The 21,952-nt window shown below is 40.2% G+C and overlaps 1 protein-coding gene across 3 annotated transcripts in view; it reads right to left on the bottom strand.

Moving 5' to 3' along the window:
* LOC147164103 (zinc finger matrin-type protein 4) overlaps positions 1-21,952 on the bottom strand; it is an 86,255-nt gene that overhangs the window by 9,523 nt on the left and 54,780 nt on the right. For all 3 annotated transcript variants that reach the window (XM_086093837.1, XM_086093839.1, XM_086093838.1), the window contains exon 6: positions 8,915-9,011. In XM_086093837.1, the coding sequence (XP_085949963.1) occupies positions 8,915-9,011 (97 nt within the window). The remainder of the gene's footprint in view (positions 1-8,914; positions 9,012-21,952) is intronic.

Raw genomic sequence — 21,952 nt, 5'->3', positions numbered from 1 at the left:
GAAAATGGAGTGTTTCAAATGACCTGCAGCTGACGGTGAGCAAAACAGATGTGTGGGACAGATAAAGAATGCTGGCACATAAACACATGCAGCTGCTTCGTAGCGGAGCAAAATCTGTTGTGGCTTTACCGATGACACATCCCAAATGTCCAACACATGTAGAGCCATGAATAGAGGTTGAAGAACACAGTTTTCATGCTTGTTTCTTCAACGAGCATTAAGGTCTTGCTGCTGTCAGCTGTGCTTTCATTTCCCCTGGACGAACACTCCTAAAAGAATACGCACGGGAAACTTATATATCTTCACTCTCTTGAGTGATCATTAAATTCTACCACAAAAATAAAATTTGTAATACATACAATGAGTATTTGATTTAGTTTTTCGTGTTTTCTGGAAAAACTGAAAAAATGACTTAGGCCATTCATTTAGGGGGGTGACAATATTCCAATACATTCTGACCTTTTTCCCACATTTGCATTTTTGATATATGCAAAAAAAAAAAAAAAGAATACTAATTCCATCCCTGTTATCTCATTTGTATGAGGTCACAGTCAGCATGTTTAAATGATACTAGAGACAAACTGTTGCATTAGCCTACCTTAGAGATAACTTTACTACAAATTAAGTTGTCTGATTCACTTAAAAATCGCTTTATCAACCTGTAAACGACTTGTACTTATGATTAACAAAAATATATATATATATATTCATAAACTGTGGCTGTGGCGGGGAATTTGAGATTTTAGCTATTCAATAACGAATGTATAATGCTGTATAATGAATGATTGGCTCTTGGCTTGTCAACCACATTTCTTGCGTGTGTGCCCCGAGTATGTAGCTTGCGTAGGCCTCTACGTAACAGTGTTTACCAGCGCCAACAATGCCAGAGAAGGATACAGGACCACTAAGTCGTAAAAGAAAGACTGGGTGTGAGGTTGCTGAACGGACAAGGACTGAAAGAGCGAATCCAAACAAAAGTCATTTTGGGCAAGTATTTTCAGCGATGGTGTGCGCTGAGAGGTCTTAAGACGGATGCTTTGGTCATTAAGTTTCTGCTGGGCAGGTAACGTCAGTTTACTTTTTGAGGAATAATTATACTTTATTAAGCTTGCTTAACATGTAAAGTTGTATAATGACACCAGCGTCAATGCAGCTCAATGGTTTGTTTATTGACGCTACGTTTCCTGCGTAAACAGCAGGTGGTAGGGTGGGGGGGGGGGGGGACGCATACGCACTATTGAGAAAACTACAAACAGCCGTTGGGCTACTCGTTCACCGCAGAATCCTCTTTAATACCTTGAGCCAAGGGGGGTCATTCTTGGACTTATTTCATGTCTGTATGTGAAAACAGTGTACAGTTACAACAAGAAGGGAACCATCTATTTAAGGACATGTGGATGACATATCCAGTGTTTAATTGGGGGCAGGGTGTCTATTAGGACAGCCACAACTTGAGGAAATTGGGTATGATACGGAAAAACTACTCTCCTTCACAATCAGTTCAAAAATATAGTTTGGGGAAATTGCTTTCTTCAGACGTCTAATTGACTAACATGTCCATGCATTTAGGGGTTCTAATAGGACTGGGCATAATAATCCATCAATTGTGTGAACTGGTTTGTTGATTGATTGCGTCTTGAAGCAATTGAGGCTAAATACAGTGCAATACTTGGCTGCAGACGCACTGTTGATTTGATCTTTACTAGTTCAGTGTGTCGACATCAGCTATGGGACGCTGATCAACACAGCTTTTCTGGGCAGCATTATTCAACTCAATACATCAAAACATTCTGAGAGATACTCATTGAATTGAAAAATCATCGATTGAAGTGATGGTTAATTTTCCATAGCAAAATCAAGACAATTTAATAAAAGGCCTCCCGTTGCTTTGGAATGTGTTTAAAAGCCTGCAAATGCATTTCTTTCATGTGGACATAATCTAAAACGTGACTGTGTGGCCCAAAATAATAAACGTTTACCAAATGATATTGAGTTGTTTTGATGTTTGTGTTCATGTCATGTGGGCCAACACTAAGGCGACACACGAATCATCGCCTGTGGAACCTCATGTCACCTTATTTTTCTGCTCAGATTCCATTCCAGCCTGTCTAGCATGCACATTGAGTGTATTTCCATTCACGTCAGCAGAAAAAGTGACACTCGGCTCAATGTGCTGCACAATACAAGATGACAGGGGCTTTACATGCTATCATATCATGCCCCAATTTTGACTGTGCCGCAAAGATGACAAACTGCACACTTACTCGCTTATAACTGGAGAGTGTGCACACTAGCGTGATTTAGACAAAAGTGGTTTAACACGGAGTCAAGCGCACAAATTGAGTAACACCTGAGTTTACTGGAAGAGAGCAGAGCAAGTGAAGTTGATGAGGTAGAACCCCTTGGTCTTGTTCTGATCCCCAGAGGATAAATGTTGGTTTAGACCTATTTCCTGTAACACTCGCGCAACTAAGCCAACCCAGCGTGCCTTTACGATACGTCTGCACTTTAAAATGGATTGTGCTTCCAGGGGCTCTCTCCCATGGACTTTTTCACACTTCATGCACACTGTAAGTTTGCAGCAGACTCACTTTCAAGGACTTACCCAGAATGCACTGCAGTGAACTGGGGGGCAGGGAATTTCCAAATATAGTTTAATCAAATTTGATCAAACATTGCCACAGTGCAGTATCTGTTTTTGGCCACATTGCTGTCTGGTGAAAACCACATTTGTTTTTCCAATAAATATTTTTAAGCCACATCTGATTTATGGATCTTTATTATGAAGTATGAGTCATTTATTATTGTCTCGACTTGTTAAGAAGTGTAGCAAGGTAAAACGTTTCCACAAAGATGGTCATCAAAGCAATGCTTTCATAATTTGACACTCAAATTAGCTTTATTTCTGGAGTCGGCTTACTAGAAATATCCTAAACGTGTCTAGGCCTCTTTTGGGGGTGCTGAAGCACTCATAAAATTAATACAAGCACACCCAAAATGTTAGAGCTCTTTTATTTTCTTTTTGGACAGAGAGCGAAGTATTGTTCATTTGGTAATTTTACCGATTCGACATGTCGTCATCATTGCTCTCTCTCTCTCTTTCTCTTTTTTTATATCAAAAAATAAATATATATTTTTAGAGCTCTTAAGATAGTATTTACTCTATGTCCTTTTTTAAATAACATGTTGATTTCTCGTTAAGGTTCGCTTAAAGTGGAAGTCAACCTTAAACATTTCTTGACAATAATATGTTACATGTGACCTCTCACTAGTCTAAACATGACATTATGATTAACATTACATTTGTGGAATAAGAGTTATGAAGTAAAATGCAGCCATTTTGCCACTTGCTGTTGACTGAAAATTACATCAATGTTGCTCAGGGCTCACCTGTTTTCTGAAGCTGAGCTGTGATTGGTTGTTATGTGAGACCTGAGCAACTGGGATGTCATTTTCACTCAACATTAAGTGGCAAAATGACCGCCTTCTAATATTGATTTTTTTTTTAAATGCTGGATTTTGCTGCAATATTAACCAGAATACCATATTTAGACTAGTGGGGCTGCATAAAACATATTGTGAAAAAAAAAAAGGATTGACTTGCCCTTTAAGGTAGCAACATTCACTAAACATTCTCTAAACATTCACCAACAGTTCAGAGAACTTTCAAGAACAGTTGAAGAGTGAGACCTTGAAAGAACTCTGATGAACCTTGATGTGAAATCAACATTTGCTACCTTTGCAAATGTTCCCTCCTCAGTGGGATACGGGCATACTTTAAATGTGGAAAAATTCTTAACTTCTCCCATTCAATATAAACACATTATCATTACCAGGCCTAAATTTTTCAGCATTTAACTGTAGGTTACTGTTTATGCTGTTTGGTAGGAGTTAGTAGACTCTTATTTTTTTATAGCTAGGAAATGCTAAAAATAATCAGACAATACCACTGTCTACTTTGAAATTCAATGAGAGAAGCACACTGTGACATGCTAATTGCTAATGCATAGTAGTCAACATGCTACTAACTAGCCTGGATTAGAGTTGCCACCCGTCCTGTTTCCCCCAGAATTGTTCTCTCTCTTTTACCAGCTGTCCTGGGGAAAAAAACAACCTCCCAGGGACAGGACACAATTTTTCCGTTTTTTTTAGGAAGATTCCCAAAAGCTAATTTGATTTCCTTAATTCTGTATTCTAAAAATGTCCCCTTCGCTACTGTGGAACGCTTTGTTACCGAGCATGCCGCCAGCAGAAAATTTCCGTTGGTGCCCTTTGGATTACCGTAACTCTGGCACTGTTTGTACTATCTGAAAAATTCCAATGGTGTCTGAAAGTTAAGCCCTTGTGCTTTAACAGAAAAAGTACTGTCATTACAGTAATTTCAGTCCTCCTCTCACGGGATCCAGGGAAGTCAGTGAGTCACGACGAAAGAGTGCAGAGAAGAGCAGCGGGATTTTCAGACATTTCTACATCAATTTGAACAAAAAACGAAAAAACAAGAAGGTATGTATATTGACACTTGGTGGCTTTTTATAGAACCGTACGTACGTAATTGTGGGTGACGGTTTCTTACAATAGTTACACATTGCCACGTCGTGTTTGTATTTTATTGTTTTTTAGAGTATTTGTAATTTACAGTGTACATTGCATTACAGTCTCCCTCTCTCTCTCTCTCTCTCTCTCTCTCTCTCTCTCTCTCTCTCTCTCTCTCTCTCTCTCAGATTTTATATATATTTGAACAAAAAGTGGCACGTCCAAAATTATTCATACATTTCTCCTCAAAAATCAATAGAAAAATCTTTATTGGCTATTACAGCAAATAAAACACATCCTATATTTGCTGATCAGCTTTTTGCTTGACTTGGCTGATATTTTTGCCCATTCATCTTTAGCAATGATCTCTTCTTGTCATCACCCTGATATTTAGTTCCCTCCACAGATTTTCAACTGACTTCAAGTCTGGACTGTCTGGGCCACTGCAAAACGTTAATCGTCCGCGAATCATTTCTTAACCACGTTTGCTATGTGTTTTGGGATTTTGTCATGCTAAAATGTCTACATATTCAAAATTTGTCGGGGGTATGAATAATTTCAGGCTTGACTGTTAAGTGCCCGAGCTTGGTCAGGTGTCCCTTTTTTTCACAAATCCAAAGTGGCAACCCTAGCCTGGATTTTGATTATCATTGAAACTCCTATTTTGTGTTTGTGACCGTCCTAATTCCTTCATATGATAAACAAACAAACAAACAATTATTGGATGTGCCCTGGTGCCAAAACTGTCAGCACACACTGCTGACCCTAGAACCGCCCCAGAAAATACTTCTATTGTGAATCCATCCATCCATCCATCCATTTTCTTATCCGCTTGTCCTCACAAGGGTCGCGGGGGGCACTGGAGCCTATCCCAGCTGGCTTCGGGCAGTAGGCGGGGTACACCCTGAACTGGTTGCCAGCCAATCGCAGATCTGCTCAAAATATTGCATTCGTAATTCCCTGTTGTCTGCACGTGGTTTATTCAAAATGTAATTGTGTTACAAAGTCAAAATCAGGGTAGAACACACGGTCATAGTCTTCTTTATATCTCACACAAAACTTGGATCCCAGTCTAATGCCACAATTCCCAGATAAACCCACTTCCTTAGAATTTGCCTGGAGACCACCGCTTCCTCTAAACCGGTTATATACCATAGTGCTGTAAATCCGCCTGAGGACCATCTCTCCCTGATGTCTTTACCACATTTGAGCCCTGCAGCTCTCAGCAAGCCTGAAACTTTTTGTATTAGATGCCTCTACTCTTTGAACCTTTAAAAAATGTATTAGCACACCTCCTCATGTTCTTCTGTCTCTTTTGCAATCCCTCTGCTCGTTTGCCTCCGACACCATCTTTGTGCTGCGCCACATCTCCCTGGCCATCTGTCTGAGTTTGTCCGCAGAATGTACTGTCTGTTTATGAAGCTCTCCCATAAACAACTCTTTCAGTGTCTCGGCATCCTTCTCCACTTTACCAGAGGAAAAGTAACAAAAGTTAGATTTATGAGCTGCTGACTTGAATTATAACATATGTGCAGAAATGTCAAACATTACAATGTGAGAGATCAGCACTCAAACTTGCCAGCTTACCCTTGGGTATACACAGCATTATTTTTGCCCACTGTGTATTTACTGTAGTTGCAGTCCAAGAACAATGGTACCTCAAAATTCGATTGCTCCAAAAGTTGTACAATATAGAAGTATGGCAAGTACATGGTGTCACAATACTCACTATATGTTTCCCTTTTCTATCATCCGCACAGATGTGAGGCCAGCATTATTTGACTTTGCAGTTTTTGTAAGCATGTAGCTCGCCAATTGACATTGGAGCAACGTTGCAAAATTGCCACCTGGCAAGCCATTTTTTTTTAGAAGCTTATGCTATCCATGGCAAGTTTTTTGAATTAAGATCTGTTCTTGACGAAGCACGTAGCGGCAGGTCTATCTGGAAGACTAATGAGCACAGGTGTGATGCAAAATGGATGGCTGGATGTTTGTGCGGTTGAGTTCTATGCTGATATAGATCGCTATGTTAGCTTATTGTGCTAGGAGCTAGCCAGTGACTGTTTAGCTGCCATGTGCTTGTCACTTGTGATAAAAAGGTTGAATGCTTTATGTGTGGTTGTCTAAATGTTTAACATTAGTGGTTGATTTACAATGTGCCGGTTTTGACCATAAATGATACAACTCAACTTAACTCATTCAAACCCAAAAACGTATGAATATGTTTTTTAATGCTTTGTCCTGCACTCCCCAAAACGTATTTATACATTTCTTATGGTTTTTTTTTTATGCTAGAGCATACAGAAGGCTTTGATACAGCTTCTAACATGAAGAGTGCGCTTAAAGCAATGGTAGTTATTACAAAAAATGGCCAGCAGATGTATAGAGTATAAGAGATCAGCCAGGGCCATGTTGCAACAAGCTCTTTTTCCCAGTGTTTTCAACAGGTTTTTGAATAATGATGAAACTTAGCTATATTCCAATGCAAATTGCTGCAAAATGGAAACAGATAAGAGTATACTTTTTTTCCTAATAAAAGAAAATACTATAATCTTTCTTTTGATAGGGTCCATGTTTTTATAGCAATATAACAGAATATTCTGTGGGCCTTGCAAAATCAGTCAACACTGCAAAAACTAAAATCTTAAGTAATAATTTCTTAAATGTAACCAAAATTTGCTTATTTTGATTTGACAAGTTATTTTTTACTTATAATGAAATTGTCAGGCAAGATCATTGTGCTTATTTTAAGATACTTATTACTTAATTATCTTATTTGATCAAGCAGTCTTGGCATTGAGTGTTAACAGCCAGTTTTAAGTACTGTGAAGATTAAAACAAGCATTTCCCACATTTTAAGATGACAACTAACCAACATTAAAGGCCCTGAAATTGGGTTTCATAAGTGTTGTTAGTTTAAGATTTTGCATAATCTAGTAATAAGTTAAATGGAAAAAAAATACAAGTATGAAAACAGACAAGTGCAATATGGTTCATTTTGTTTTATTTACTAAGCTCATTTTTCCTTCAATTCCTAGCTTGGTCATGACAAAGAAAATGGGACCTGTTACCTCCAAGCATGCAAAAAATACTCATGTAATTTAAGAAAATAGTTGAAAACAGCTTGAAAAAAGTCAACATTACTTGTTTTTTGTTTTTTTTCAAAATTCTACAGGTAAATTTAAGTAAAACGTTCTTGTTCTGTTGGCAGATAATTTTGCTTATTTGAAGAAATAATTTTCTTATATTATTATATTTTTTTCTGAAAATTTCTACAGTCCTTTGCAGTGAAAATTCAGTAAAACAGCCGGGAGCGAAGGGGGTTGCTTCAGTGCAAATGGCTGGGAGTGAATGAGTTAGGTTGTGGATACGATTAAGTTGCCGTCTCAAAACCTCAGCAGACTACATTTAAGCACATATTTATTGTGTACAACATTGACTTTTTTGTTCCTATTGTAGCACGTTGGAATATTAATGGTGTTTCGATCCTGGCCAGTATTTGACTACCAAGCCACAGATGGATCTTAGCAGTTTTTTTCCTCTCTCTATCTCTTTGCCTTGTTTTGTTCAATGAAGCTCTTTAAAATACTCACAGCAGGGTGAATACAAGCACAGTCCTGCAGTCTATTATGAAATCCTATGATTGGCCTGATGAATTCGAAGATTGAAATATAATTTTGAGCTTCACTGCATGCAAGCGTTTTGCAGGCGTAGCAGGTCATCCACTAATGAAGTAGTCAGCATATGAGATAAATTAATAATCCAATTATTGCAATCTACTGCAATCTAAATGATATGAAATCAAGAAAGTTTTAAACAATTTAGGGGGTTAAAAAAAAGACCCAGCATTAAATACTGTGCAGAGAAGTCTACATGCAGAAATTCACACTGGCATAGACAGCCTGGAACCATGCTGGTAGCTATCTCATGGTAAATGCATGATGTCTAACTGTTCCATCCCAGTATTTCGGCTAGTGGATACATTTTGGGAAAGACACAACCACAAACCCATTTTATTATTCATTACTTGATGTTGACAGGCTAGGAAAATTAGATAAATATGACAATATTAAGTTTTTATGTACACTTTATAGAAACACCAGATTTTGTGATAAATAATTATTTCCCATATACAATAACGAAACATTGAAAGCAAGTTTGCAAGCTATTAATTGTGTAAACGTTTTCCATTGTTGCATGTTTATCACACTGCTGTCAAAACATTGCTTGATTCTCTGTAGGCCAGAAATGAGATTTGACTTCGCCTCACTTCACCAGCCAAGATGCCAACACACACACACACACACACCTCCTCTTATTCAGATCAAATGCCTCGTAGGTCGTTTGTCCTCACACGCTACGATGAGCTGTTGGTACTCACTTGTTCTGATGTTTGGAGCCCTGGAGGTGTGCATGGTACTGTTCGATGGAGTTGAGGACCACGCTGCAGACGCTGCACGAGTAACTACTGCGCAGCCCTGGAGAGACATTAAACACACAAGTCGCACTTACTTTCCAGGGCACTTTTAAAGACGTATGTGCTCATTTTAAAACCCTTAAGAAACTGCTATCTTTATCATCATAATTATAAGCAGAAGCCAGGCCAACAATGACAACAATACCTTGAACTTTCAATAGGTATTTGAAAAAAAAGAATATATATATATATATATATATATATATGAGAGAGAGAGAGAGAGAGAGAGAGAGAGAGAGAGAGAGAGAGAGAGAGGGGGGGGGGGGGGAGAGAGGGAGAGAGAGAGAGAGAGAGAGAGAGTCATTATAAAACCTTAAACAACATTTTAAGGATCAATTAAACTTTGTTAATTTCCATAGAAGTATAAACTTAAGTTAACATATCCATTAAAACCAGGGATGTCCAAACTTTTTCCTCTGAGGGTTACGTACAGAAAAATTTAAGGATGCAAAGGCCACTCTGATTTTTACTTTTTTATTTATCAGGCACACCAATATCAGTCAATCAAGCAATTGCATATTCTTTATAAATTACAGCGCTTTTTTGGAAAATTGCTACCAGAATAGCTTTCTATACGGCACATACTGTAAGTTTTTGTGATGGTTAGAGACCCTCTAAGCCACCAGAAAATACAGTATCTGCCCCTGCACTGAACAGCAGCCGAATTCCATGTCTATGTTCAGAACCTAAACAGCACTGTAACGAATTGACTGTAGAATTTACAGGAAATGTTACTGTATATAAATTACAGTTACTGACAGTATGTAACTGTATTTAATCTAGTTTACAACCATTTATTGTATTCTACGTAATTCCTGTAAATACACAAATACAGTATGTCGTTGTAAAATCATCGATCCATTTTCTTTACCGCTACAATCACACCTAGGGACAATTTAGAGTACTCAATTAATCGGGTATGCATGTCTTTGTATTGTGAGAGGAAACCGGAGTACCCGGAGAAAACCCACGCAGGCACGGGGAGAACATGCAAACTCCACCCAGGAAGGCCAAAACCCGGACTCAATCTCAAGTTCTCAACACTGGGAGGCGGACATGCTAACCAGTCACCCACCATACCGCCCTTGTTGTAAAATCAACCCTCGTTCCGCAGCCGAGTGCATAAATGAATGTTAGCTCTAATGTTGCCTATTTATCGGAGAAATGTAATGTGAAGATGATGCAGGCTGCCCTTGCACTAAAATATTACTCTTGTCCTTGCTCCGGTGACAATACAGGGTCTGCTATTAGCTTTATCTCCTATAGAGATATCCGCCAAAATCTAACAATCTTTACAGTATTTACCTGTAATCCACATAAATAAGTGCAAAAACATAGTTGCTGTAAAATTTACTTTTTAAAATTTTATATTTTACAGCTAATTATACAGCAAATTACTGTATTTTTTACCCATAATGCACTCCGTTTTACCCATAATGCATTGCTGTATAGAGTTAAACACTGTAAAATAAAAAAAAACTGGAAAATGCTGTAATTTTTTACTGTAGATTTTACAGAAATTTGTTACAGTGAGGAGCAATCTGTCCTAAGTTGACAGTTTTAAAAGCTGTTACTTGGTAATCATGCATGTTCACAATTTGGGCCTCGACAGAGCACGAAGTGGAGGAAAAATTCATTATCTTAATTGTTAATGATTCATTATAATTAATGTAAATCTTCTCTATATCACAGTGTTATGAAGAAAATTGTTTACTATTTTTTTTTGTAAATAATAAATTTTTTGTTTAGTTTGTTTGTTCTTAACAATCAATAAGCAAAAAAGAAATATACATATAGGAACAAAGACCAAAAGGTGTAGACTGAAGCCAAAGCTTATACTGTCTACCCTTTTTACATGATACTACATCAAGGTAACAGACCTATCACAAGTTCATAAATTCACATACTGCATCTACACATAAATCCAACAATGAACTACATATACGCATACATATATTTACAAAAATACTAATAATATTATTATTACTGACAAGCATGTATAGAAAATCTTTTTTTTCATATTTTTGCAATAACTATAGACTACATTGCCATTTCGTAACTATTAATAATCTTGCATTTATACATGCATTTGAAATTCTTAATTGAGTTACACAGTTTCAATTCACAATCAAATTGCTATCTCTGTGTTGGAAGAACTTCTGAACACAGCAAGGCAGCATATTATTATTTATTTTAAACATAAATTGAGTGGGTTTAAAGTCCACCAGATCGTTAAATTAAAGTATATGTGATTTTTTAAATAGATTATTAGTAGGTGCACGATAATCAACAAAAATTATTCTAATTGCTCTCTTCTGTAAGATCAAGACTGTGTTTGTTATTGATTTATACGTATGTCCCCAAATCTCCACACAATAACTCATGTATGGAACTAAGAAAGAACTAAACAACAAGTGTAGAGAATTTTGGTTGAATATATACTTGCATAATAATTTAAATAGTATAATATAATTTGCCTCTTTACAAAAGCTCTACAGTATATAAAACACTTTTATTAGGAGCAAATGCCATTTTTAGTACCATAGATTCTGCAGGCTGCTTAAAAATGGTCGCCAGGCCATAGTTTGGACACCAGTCATTAAAACAATAAAACACTCTTTTTTTCCCTCTCTGTCTTTCTTTGAGAGAGCTCAGTATTGTTCATTCGATAATCTTACCGATTCGACATGTCATCATCATTGCTCTCTCTCTTCTTTTTTTTTTTGTATGTGCGTGAGTATGTGCGTGCATGTGAGTGTGTGCTAATTAATTCACCTAAAACCTATTAAAAATCCCATATCGTTCACCTAAAACAAATACTTCAGAATCCCGTTAGAGTCGTGAAGTTGTCAGGAGACCCGGGGAAGGAGCACAGAAAAGAAATAAAAGTGAAACCCAGCATAGACCGGACATTACCTACTACCCACCGGGTTACCAACCAGAATCTTTCACCAACCCCAGAAACATCTAAATTCCAACAAATTAAGGAGACCTCAAGAGACCAAAGGAAAGACTGAGGAAAGGAAGGAAGGTTAGATGAAGCAGAGTGAGATCCCCAGACATCAGCCTCCACCAATTCCACGGCCAGAAGAAGAATCAGATTGTGTTTGAATTTCGGTAGATGCTGGTGTGGTGGATCTGGCATGCATGAGAACCCCCATCAAAGAGGGGAGCCGTCGACTTCGGCCAGGACAGAGCAAGCACAACCCCCCAGTGCCCCCCAGGCCGGGGCAGCACCAAGGCACAACCCCCGGGCCCCGCAGAGGCCACCCGGCGGAGAGCAAACATAGGAACCCGGAGCGCCCCCCACCCAAACACGGCCCACGTTTCAAGCCCAACGCAGCAGAACGGGGCACGGCAGGCCCACCAGGCACCCCACCGGCCCACAGCCCCCCGCTCCCGCCACGACCCTTTCCCCCACTCACACCCACCACAACCCAGCCTTCAAACCCCCAGACATCCCCGAACCCCCCCACCCTCAGCACCCCACCACCAAGCCGTCACCCCCCGACCCCAACCCCGCCAGCACATCAAACCCCGACCCCCAAACCTCGGGGACCCCCTGTATCCAGGCATCGTGCCGGAGAGTGGCCAGAGAGCGGAGCATTAAAATTGGGAGCAGGTGAGATGGAACAGAGGGAATTGATATCCCCCCGCACTGATCCACCTGCTTCCCAGACGATGAGTCGGTGAGTGTATGTGGTGCATAAAAAAAAAAAATAGGGGCCCCAACCGATGGCTCCCCACCCCGACACACCCGCCCCTCCTGGTTGTGGCGTGCATTAAAATTGGAGGGGAGTTGTAGGGCGAAGACGGTGTCTCCATCCTACCCAAGCACCCCAAAGTGTGTGTTATGTGCCCTATGTGTCTATTAACAAAGTGTATTGTGCAAAACTAGTGTAGTGAGTTAAGAGGAGCGACCCGGTGGGGGCAGGAGGCGCACCCGCCCCCAACACCACCACCGACTACCCGCCCCCCGCCCCACCCCACACCGGACTCCGGCGGGCAGATGGAAACAGCACGACGGGCCGATAGGGCTTGCCCCCTGGATACTGGGGCTCACTGGAGCGGGGCAGACCCCACCCGCCTGGGCTCCGGAGCCCCGAGACCCGGGCCAGGGATGGAGCCCCCGGCCCAGGGGAGGGGGAAGAAGGCGGACAGGGGAGGCGGACGGGATGGGGGGAGGAGACAATAAGAAGGGCAAGGGGCGGCGGCAGGGCAGCAAGGGGAGGGGGGAGGAGGAGGAAGGGTGATGAGGGACACTCTCTAGTGAGGTGCGCTGGCATTCAAAATTCAAATTGTGTTTAAATACCAAATTGTACTTATGGGGCATTCAAACTTCCAGGTATCAAATAGAAATGACGCCAAATAAGCTCCTATTTTCCACTCTGCAGAGTAGGCAAATATTCCTAATTAGGCTAAATCTGGAGAAAGATTCAAATCTATTAATCATTAGCAGAAAGCTGGTTACATTTTTAGATCACAGCTTGTTTAATGTGAGTGTGTTGCTGAACCTCAACAAAGGGAGGGAGGAGGGGAAGGACAGTGCAGTCAGCTGTGTTGTCAGATGGTGTATCACTCTTCCGTGTTTGTGCATGTGTTGGTAAATGTATGCTCGAGACCCAGATGTGAGCAAACTAGAGGGCTTGCAGGTGGTTGAGATGAACGCGCACCCCCAAAAATAGATGGATGAGGATGAAGACGGCAACGGAGAGTAGACAGGGCAAATTTCCGACAGGAAGTGAAATGAAAGGGGAGAGGAGATGGAATTGTGGGGAAGGAGATGGAGCTGTTACACTAAGCTTACAGACAGTATTATATTTAGTATGACTGCATATGTATTTGTGATTGAATTGCCATGCAATACACGAGTTGTATCAAAAAATGTGTATTTTAAGTGGAAGTCAACCTTAAACATTCATTGACAATAATATGGTATATGTGACCTCACTAGTCTAAACATGACATTCTGATTAACATAAAATTTTGGTTATATGAGTTATGAAGCAAAATCCTGCCTTTTTTATCCATCTCAGCGGGCGGACATTTTGCCACTTGCTGTCGACTGAAGATGATGACATCAATGTTGCTCAGGGCTCATGCAATGACCAATCACAGCTCACCTGTTTTCTGAAGCTGAGCTGTGATTGGTTATTATGTGAGACCTGAGCAACATTAATGTCATCTTCAGTCGACAGCAAGTGGCAAAATGGCCACCCCCAGAGATGGATTCAAAATGGCTGGATTTTGCTGCTTAACTTATATTCCACTAACGCAATATTAACTCGAATACCATATTTAGAGTAGTGGAGCTGCATTAAACATATTGTCCAAAAAAAATTGGGGGGTTGACTTCCACTTTAATAGAACGTTTACAATGGTGTAGATCTGCACTGCAAGAAATTTTGACAATTTGCTTGACATTGAAGGCATATTTATTCCTACAAGTTTTTCTTTCGCTTGCAGCAATTTTATGAGCTTTAAGGCATTTGAGGCACTGAACTTCCTCTCTCAGACAAAAATGTCATTACTCCTAATGATAAGACTATTAACTGGAGGGTAGAAAGGCACTCAATGACCGGCCTATCTCATTTTTTATTACATTTCACTTCCCTCTTATTCCATACCACAGCAAGGATTACACAAAGAGGTCTGCTCTTTTATACGCTTGACAATGATTAAGTGTGGTTGCTGCCTTTGTATGCAAGCTCTTAGTCTGATTGACAGATTGGCCCTGATGTCCAAGATAGAAAAATAGCTACCTACCATGTTCTTGTATAGATACAATGACGCTGTCTTTTGGTTACTCAAGCGGTTTTGGTTTATGAGACCACGCAGTGGACTAATCCATGTAAATGAGGTGCAAGACACAGTGGCTGCGTGCGGGGAAGGGTGGTGAATTTATGCGAGCGCGAGCAGTATTTTGTGAGGGCGTTTTAAGCCTTGTTAATTACATAAAACAATATGCTAGAGACAGAAAAGAGGGGTAGGGGGGTAGGAGGGGGGTTTGGCAAGAAGGCTGTTGTCTAATGTACAGCCTTGCGGCAGATCTGGCATCGCCGGCATGGAGACTTCCCAAAAAGTAATGATCTGGTGCACAGAAAATGGAGTGCGCTGAATTGTGCTCTTTTTCAAAGGCATTGTTGCGCTTTGGGTGTCTGATGCGCCTTAACTCGGCTAAAGAAACCTTAATGGGCCCATTCAGTGCATGTTGCAAATTGGCCATTCCGTCAAGATGCTCTGCCAAGTTCTAACAGTGCCTTGTTTCTTTTATAAATGATTTTTTTTGCAAGTGTTCAGTGCTAACAATCATGGAATCTACCGCTGCTGTCAAGACACTTGCTTTAATAGAAAAAATTGACTCCAGAGGAGAATGAGGAAACGAGCCCTCAACACGTCTTTTAACCACCCCTGTGAATATCAATGTGGATCATTTTCAAGGTACTTTCCACCTTCCAGTGGGACAACTCAATGACAAGTAGTCATCTATTAATTTTGCTCACCATGGAAGCAGGATAATAGGATATAGAGGTCCTTGCAGCACAGACAATTTACTGTATCCGCTGTCTTGCTTAATTAAACCACCACCAAAAGTAAAAAGAGGCCTGTTGAGAGCAAGGATGGGCATTATAATTGCAACGGTGCCTTGAATTCTGAGTTTTATTCATTCCGTAAATGCAGTCGTAAATCAAAACTTTTACAAAGCATATCTCAATTCATCTTTCAACATTGAAATGAATAAAAATCGCATTAAGCTTAACTAGCGCCGTCAAAAACACAAACAACAATCTTTTGATCTGTTGATGAAACACTGAAGAAGACTCTCACAACTAAGCTGCAGTAAAATTAGCCATTTTTCGGAGAGGATAATGCCCGCGAGTACTGTATGCTGTCTGCATTTGTTGCGATCATTTGTCCTCAAATATATGTTTTTTAAAGGGTTATACCTTCCGCAATAGATATGCTAATTTTGAAAGCACATCAACTACATTTTGTGTCACCAAGGCCTAGATAAGCCAATGCGACGTCGGGAGTCGGACAGCGTTGGGCCGACGACATACGCCGTATGACCAGTGTATAAATTACTGTTGGAAAGTCGGATCGAGTTGGAATATGTCGGGGGGGCTTTTCAGCAGCGGTCCGATGCCCAATTTTTTTATTGCATAAAACAGAATTTTCACGTGGCGACGTACTTTGACAGGCCATCGAAGCCGTGAGTAAACAAGGTCATGGCAGCCACATTACGTTTGTTTATTCGCACCGCGATGGAAAAATCTAAATGAAAGCATCATGAGTAACACTTTATGGACATCGATAACTTGGGAATATTTTATTCTAAAATGAACCCGAGGAATCAATTATAGCGGCTGCTAGCTTGAATTTTACTTGAGAGGCTGCCCTGTCCGCAGGAAAAAACTGCTCAGCGGCCTAGTGGTGGAGTGTCTGCCCTGAGACTGGGAGGTTGTGGGTTCAATCCCCGGCCGGGTCATACCATACCACAAAAATGGGACCCATTTGCCTCCCTGCTTAACACTCAGCATTAAGGTTTGTGCTTAGATCACCAAATGATTCCTGAGTGCAGCACCTGATGCTGCTCACTGCTCTCTCAGGGGTTGGGTCAAATGCAGAGAAAAAATTTCGCCACATTTAGGTAGGTGTGACAATCAGTGGTTCTTTAACTTTAAAAGACCTCACAGATTTGTTTTGGACTCTATTTACTCAGGATCCGTTTCACCCCTAATGGAGTCAGACTGCCGAGAAGTATGATGAACACTTTCAAGCATTTACAAGCACTTCACCCAAAATTCAAGCACTTTTCACGGTTTTTAAGCACCTGTACGAACTGTGTTTGTTACATTCACTAACAACTATGGGAATTGTTGATTGAGATTTTTTGGTTTAGGGCGAAAAGTGGACTACACAATGGACTGGTCACCAGACAGTCGCAGGGCACAGACGAATGTACCGCTACGCCATCAGTGACATTCGAAATAAATCTTCAGTATAATTTAGTGTTTTCATTTCACATGTGTGAGCAGTCTCAGCAAATTGTTGTTAAGACTACAAGAATCATACTGATGTACTGCATGGAGTCACTAAAGTGAGATTAACAGTTGATGATGATGAAATTCTTTGTTAATCATCTTTTATCTGTATTTGTCTGAATATAAAGGTCATCTGACGTTAATAACTCCTTCAAATGTTTCTCTACGTGTGTGTGTACACCTGCTAATAGTGCCCCAGTGTCACGTAGGCATCGTTTCAAGGCAGAGGAGGTCAGCGGTGTCTCCTGACTCAGACGTTGTCATCAATTACACACCATTTTCTCTGCTTTGCTCCTTGCTCCTCTCTGAGGTCTTCGTGCGCTCAGACGCTCATGCTTCAGCTCGAGACGCTTATCTCACTACTCCTAATTCACCGCCCTGTCTCCGGAGAGAAGAGACAATCGTCCGACTCTGTCCTGAGGGAGTTTCTACCCCAGTCGTGATTTATGTAAAGACACATCCGAGTCCGCCGGGCTCCTTGCCCAGCCGCCGCAGCTTCCGCCCGCTGCCACCTCATGCCCTGTGATCAATCTCCCAGGGTTTTAGTCTAGCACCTAAATAGTTCTTATTCTCTGCTGCAACTTGTCAATGGCGTAAGAAAAAAAGAGAAACTATGCAAACGCGCGTGTGCCATGAGGCGTTACAATATGCAAGTACAAGTAAAGGTCAGTATCATCAATAGAAAAACAACAATGGTGTGAATAAGTCACCTGCACCTCACGGGTAGTTAATGAGAATGACAGATGAGACATGACACGGTCGAAGCCCCTGGTGGTCCACACACACACATGCGGGCACACATGCACATATTGCACATATATCAACAGAAGACTGAATGAAGCAGTAGCAGAAAATGTTCCATAACTAGAATGACAGTTTGTAGGGCACAAGCGTTCTCTAAAGCCAAACAATCTTAAAATGGATCAGCACCAAATCCTCCCGGATATGTCCGCCTAGAGTTCACATGAATATTTCACACAATGTCGATAAAGTCACATTAAAAACATCTTTGTCTAGTATTCGTGGCAGTTAGAACCGTGTGCATATGCAATGGGTCAGATTCCCATCTCACTGAGGAATGACTAATGACGGATTGACGATTACAATTTGGTCCGGCTCGAAATATTGGTGGATTGACAATGACGGAAGCCAGGGTGGCCCGACTATTTTGACCAGCGCTCAAAATTAATTGACGCACCCAGAAAACAGAAATACTCAAAATAATTCTTAAAGTCAGCGAAGCAGACAGTTTCCTTTTGTTTAATGTTATCTAGTTTTACTTCATCATGAATTGTTGTATTCATCCCCATCTCTTGTCAGCCCTGTTCCTTGTGTCAACCAATCAGCTCCCCTCCAGCCATCCGTGTCTTGTCCAGATGTGCCTTGTTGGTGTCATTTGTCATGTTGCCTTTGTCACCATGTTGTATCCATTTTCTTTCTTGTTGTCCGGTGTTTTGTTACTTGAGTGATTTTTAGATTTTGAATTCCAGCTTTATTTATTTTGCTGTCTTACTTTTTGTTTTGCCTTTATTTACAATGTATCCTTTGCGTACATTCCCTGCTTCCCTGCGCTTGGGTCTTCCAGCTTTTGCCACCAACACCACCACACAAACTTGCCTGTCTGACATCATTTTGACTAGGTTATTGTGTCACAAACGTACAATGACTAGCGGTGTCAGCCGTTTACATTTTTTAATCGTAATTAATTGCATGACTTCAATAGTTAACTCACGATTAATCACAAATGTCATATCTGTTCTAAATGTACAATAAAATGTACAATAAAATATTTTTTCTAAATTGTCATACTCTTGTTAACATAAAGTGGGAAAAAATGTTAAAGTAATAGAAATATAGCTGGATCTTTTAGTCATTGATACAGTAATTTCATAATAGTTCATAAAATTGAGAAAGATGTACTGTACTGTAAAAAAAAAATTGTATTGCATCCATTTTTCACATTAAAAGCTTAATCGGGAAGAAACTTGTGAAATTCTGCACATTTTTTAAATTGTAAAATACAACTTGACCCCAGTCTCCACAAATATATATATATATATATATATATATATATATATATATATATATATATATATATATATATATATATATATATATATGCTTAAATTTATTACTGCTAAATTTTGACCTGGACCTGTCTGCTGCGCTGCAACTTGAATTCCCCCAGTAGAGGCTTTCCAAGTAAGGGGCGGTCATTAATCGTACGTTAAAAAAAAAATTGTGCTGTTAAAGTAACTTTAAATTAACGCACTAATTTTGACACCCCCAACTCTGACACATACCAATCAACCTTCTTTGTGGACTAATTAACATTTGCAAACATTTCCACCACGTTGCACCTGGGAGGCGTCAAAAGCCATTTTGGATGAGATCCTGTGCCAATGGAGGACAAACAATTCCTGACGATAGTGGCGTGATTAAAAGACGGCCGAGCCCAGGCGTGATTGATGGCACGTGTAATGAATCACATCAGCGCCGGGCTCACTTCTCGGGCCGGCTCACCCGCCCTTGAACGGCAAGGCGCCAAATAGATTCCGCAGCATCTTTGGGTTAATGAAAACCTGCGGGTGTAAATTACACAAAAGCAGGATGGCCTGACTATTTGCAAGCGCGTGCTGCACTGTGAATTGGGATTGAAACATTGCCTAAAAAGACAGTGGACGTTGTGGGATTTGGGTCACAGCGAGTGGATGGAGAATAATATCCAACTTGACACAACTTAAAGCCTCTGAGCCAGTGTAGGCGGCAACATGACTCATGCTTTTAATATGATTGGTTCCTTGAGATGATTGCTTTTGTCATGGCACCTGGAGCACACAGCTCGCGCCATGGCTTTGACGGACAGAGCATTGGAGTTTTTGTGTGTGCGCGTGTGTGTGTGTTGCATTGATGTGTCATGGAGTGCTCACGTGCATTTGGGCTGCTTACTTCAGCAGTATGACGTTTCACCAGTGGGGAACCAGAAAAGAAGGAATCTATCTGTACTAAATAGTGCTCATAATATGTTTATATTACGTGCAACATTACATTGAAAATGTTCATATTTTCATCTTTCTTGAAAAAAACGTTCAACCCTATCCTCTCAATTAAGTGTTTCAAATTTAGGTTTCAAATTCAGTTTCAGATTTAGGTTTTTCCTGTGAAAACTTGTCAGAGGTAGGTCTTATACATACTTGTTAAATTTACTAGTCCTCAATGACAGAAAGCTTGTTATCAGCTAGTCACTTACTTAAGTTTGCCCTGCTTGAGGGGGAAGCAGAGCCGCTTATAGCAACAGATGTGTGCATCCGTCACTTTAATTGGAATAAACTGTCTTCTATTTCTGAATGTGCAGATTTGGTAAATGAGGGAGAAACAGTCAGGAAGGGAGAAAAATGCAGGCTCAGCAGTATTTTCAACAATTTTTTGGGGCAGCGTTATCAAAGTGGAAGGAGAGTGGGGAATTATTCCACTGCACACCAAAAGGTCCATAATTATTTTCCAAATACTGAAGATTTCCACTATGCAGAATCCACTGCTGTTGATGGACCCAACAAGGGCACATTTCTCTGTACGCGCATCGTATGTACAGGTTTTTTTTTGTCTGTTAATATAGATTAATGTTTTGCAAAGCATTCCCTCACCCTATGAATAATATTGTATATACATATAGTGGCTCTTAACCTTGTTTTGATTGAACCCCAGGGGTTTTGTGAGTCACTCTCAGCGGTTCGGCGGAGGTCAACACAAACACCCGACTCAAATGATTCGTGCTGATACTTGGTCTGATGCTTGGCCATCATTGGCTGCAGGTGATCATGCGACATTGCTTGGCCTATCTGTGCTGCAGGGAATTTGGTGCACTCAGTAGTCAAAGTGTGGCTGTTGTGATGGTACGTCATGTGATTTCTTTATTAATGTAATCCCTTCATATTATGTCGAGTGGTCGGACGAATATGTGCAATATGAATTGACATGTATTACAGAACGTATGGTGTTCCACAGGGTTCAATTCTGGGGCCTCTGATGTTTTCTCTAGGTTCTATCTTAAGAAAACAAGGAGTGGTTGATTTAAAGTACTCTATAGAGTTGAGTTGAGTGATGGGAGTCAGCATTCTAACTGCATGACTTATCTGCATGATTTACAATGCCAAATTGCAATTCTAGTCTAGCTCAATTAGCAACGAGCAACTAAAGGATAACCTTAAGCTGCAAGTAGATGGGAAATATAATAACACAACGCTTCTAAATTCAAGGTGAAAAGAGCCAGATTGGATGAAAAGGCTACTCTCCTTGTTAATTTTTCCATTTTTCATTCATTTTCATGTTCAGTCTTGAATTTGAAAAAAAAAATGTATTCAATAAAGAAGGGTTTGGTGAATGCTCCAACAAGGTTAAGAACCACGGATATAAATATATAAAATTGGATGTTTATGACTTACTTGCCCATGTTTTAGTTAAACTGAGATCGAGTTTATTAGGGAGAAAGAAACATGCTCCATTTGATGGATGACCAGTTTTACAACAGTAATCCAGGGGTTTTGAATTCTATTTAGCTGGAGCCAGAATGGATGTGCAGAGGAAACCAAAGCTGCTGACCCTGAGTCAGTCCAAAGCTGCTCTAACTGCATTTCCTTAACCTCAAATGTAAATCATCCAACCTTAAAGCCTCCATACTAAAATTGTAATGCAGGCTTTATCCTAAACCTCCCAAAGCCTTTTGTGTTAAAAGAATTCGAAAGCATTTCAAAACTCTGTTGATATTTAAAGGTACTTATCATAAGGTAATCCCTCTATCTTTAGTAGTATGTTTGGAGTGTGACTGTGAAGTTACACATTTATGGCACTAATTATATCCAACTGGAGTGACGTTGGTATAAAAACTAACAAAGAACGA

The sequence above is a fragment of the Leptonotus elevatus genome, chromosome 13 (genome assembly GCF_054856555.1).
Source record: "Leptonotus elevatus isolate MCC_2025b chromosome 13, RoL_Lele_1.0, whole genome shotgun sequence".
Taxonomy (NCBI): Eukaryota; Metazoa; Chordata; class Actinopteri; order Syngnathiformes; family Syngnathidae; genus Leptonotus; species Leptonotus elevatus.
Note: the sequence above shows the minus strand (reverse complement) of the source record. Positions and strands in the feature narration are given on the sequence as shown.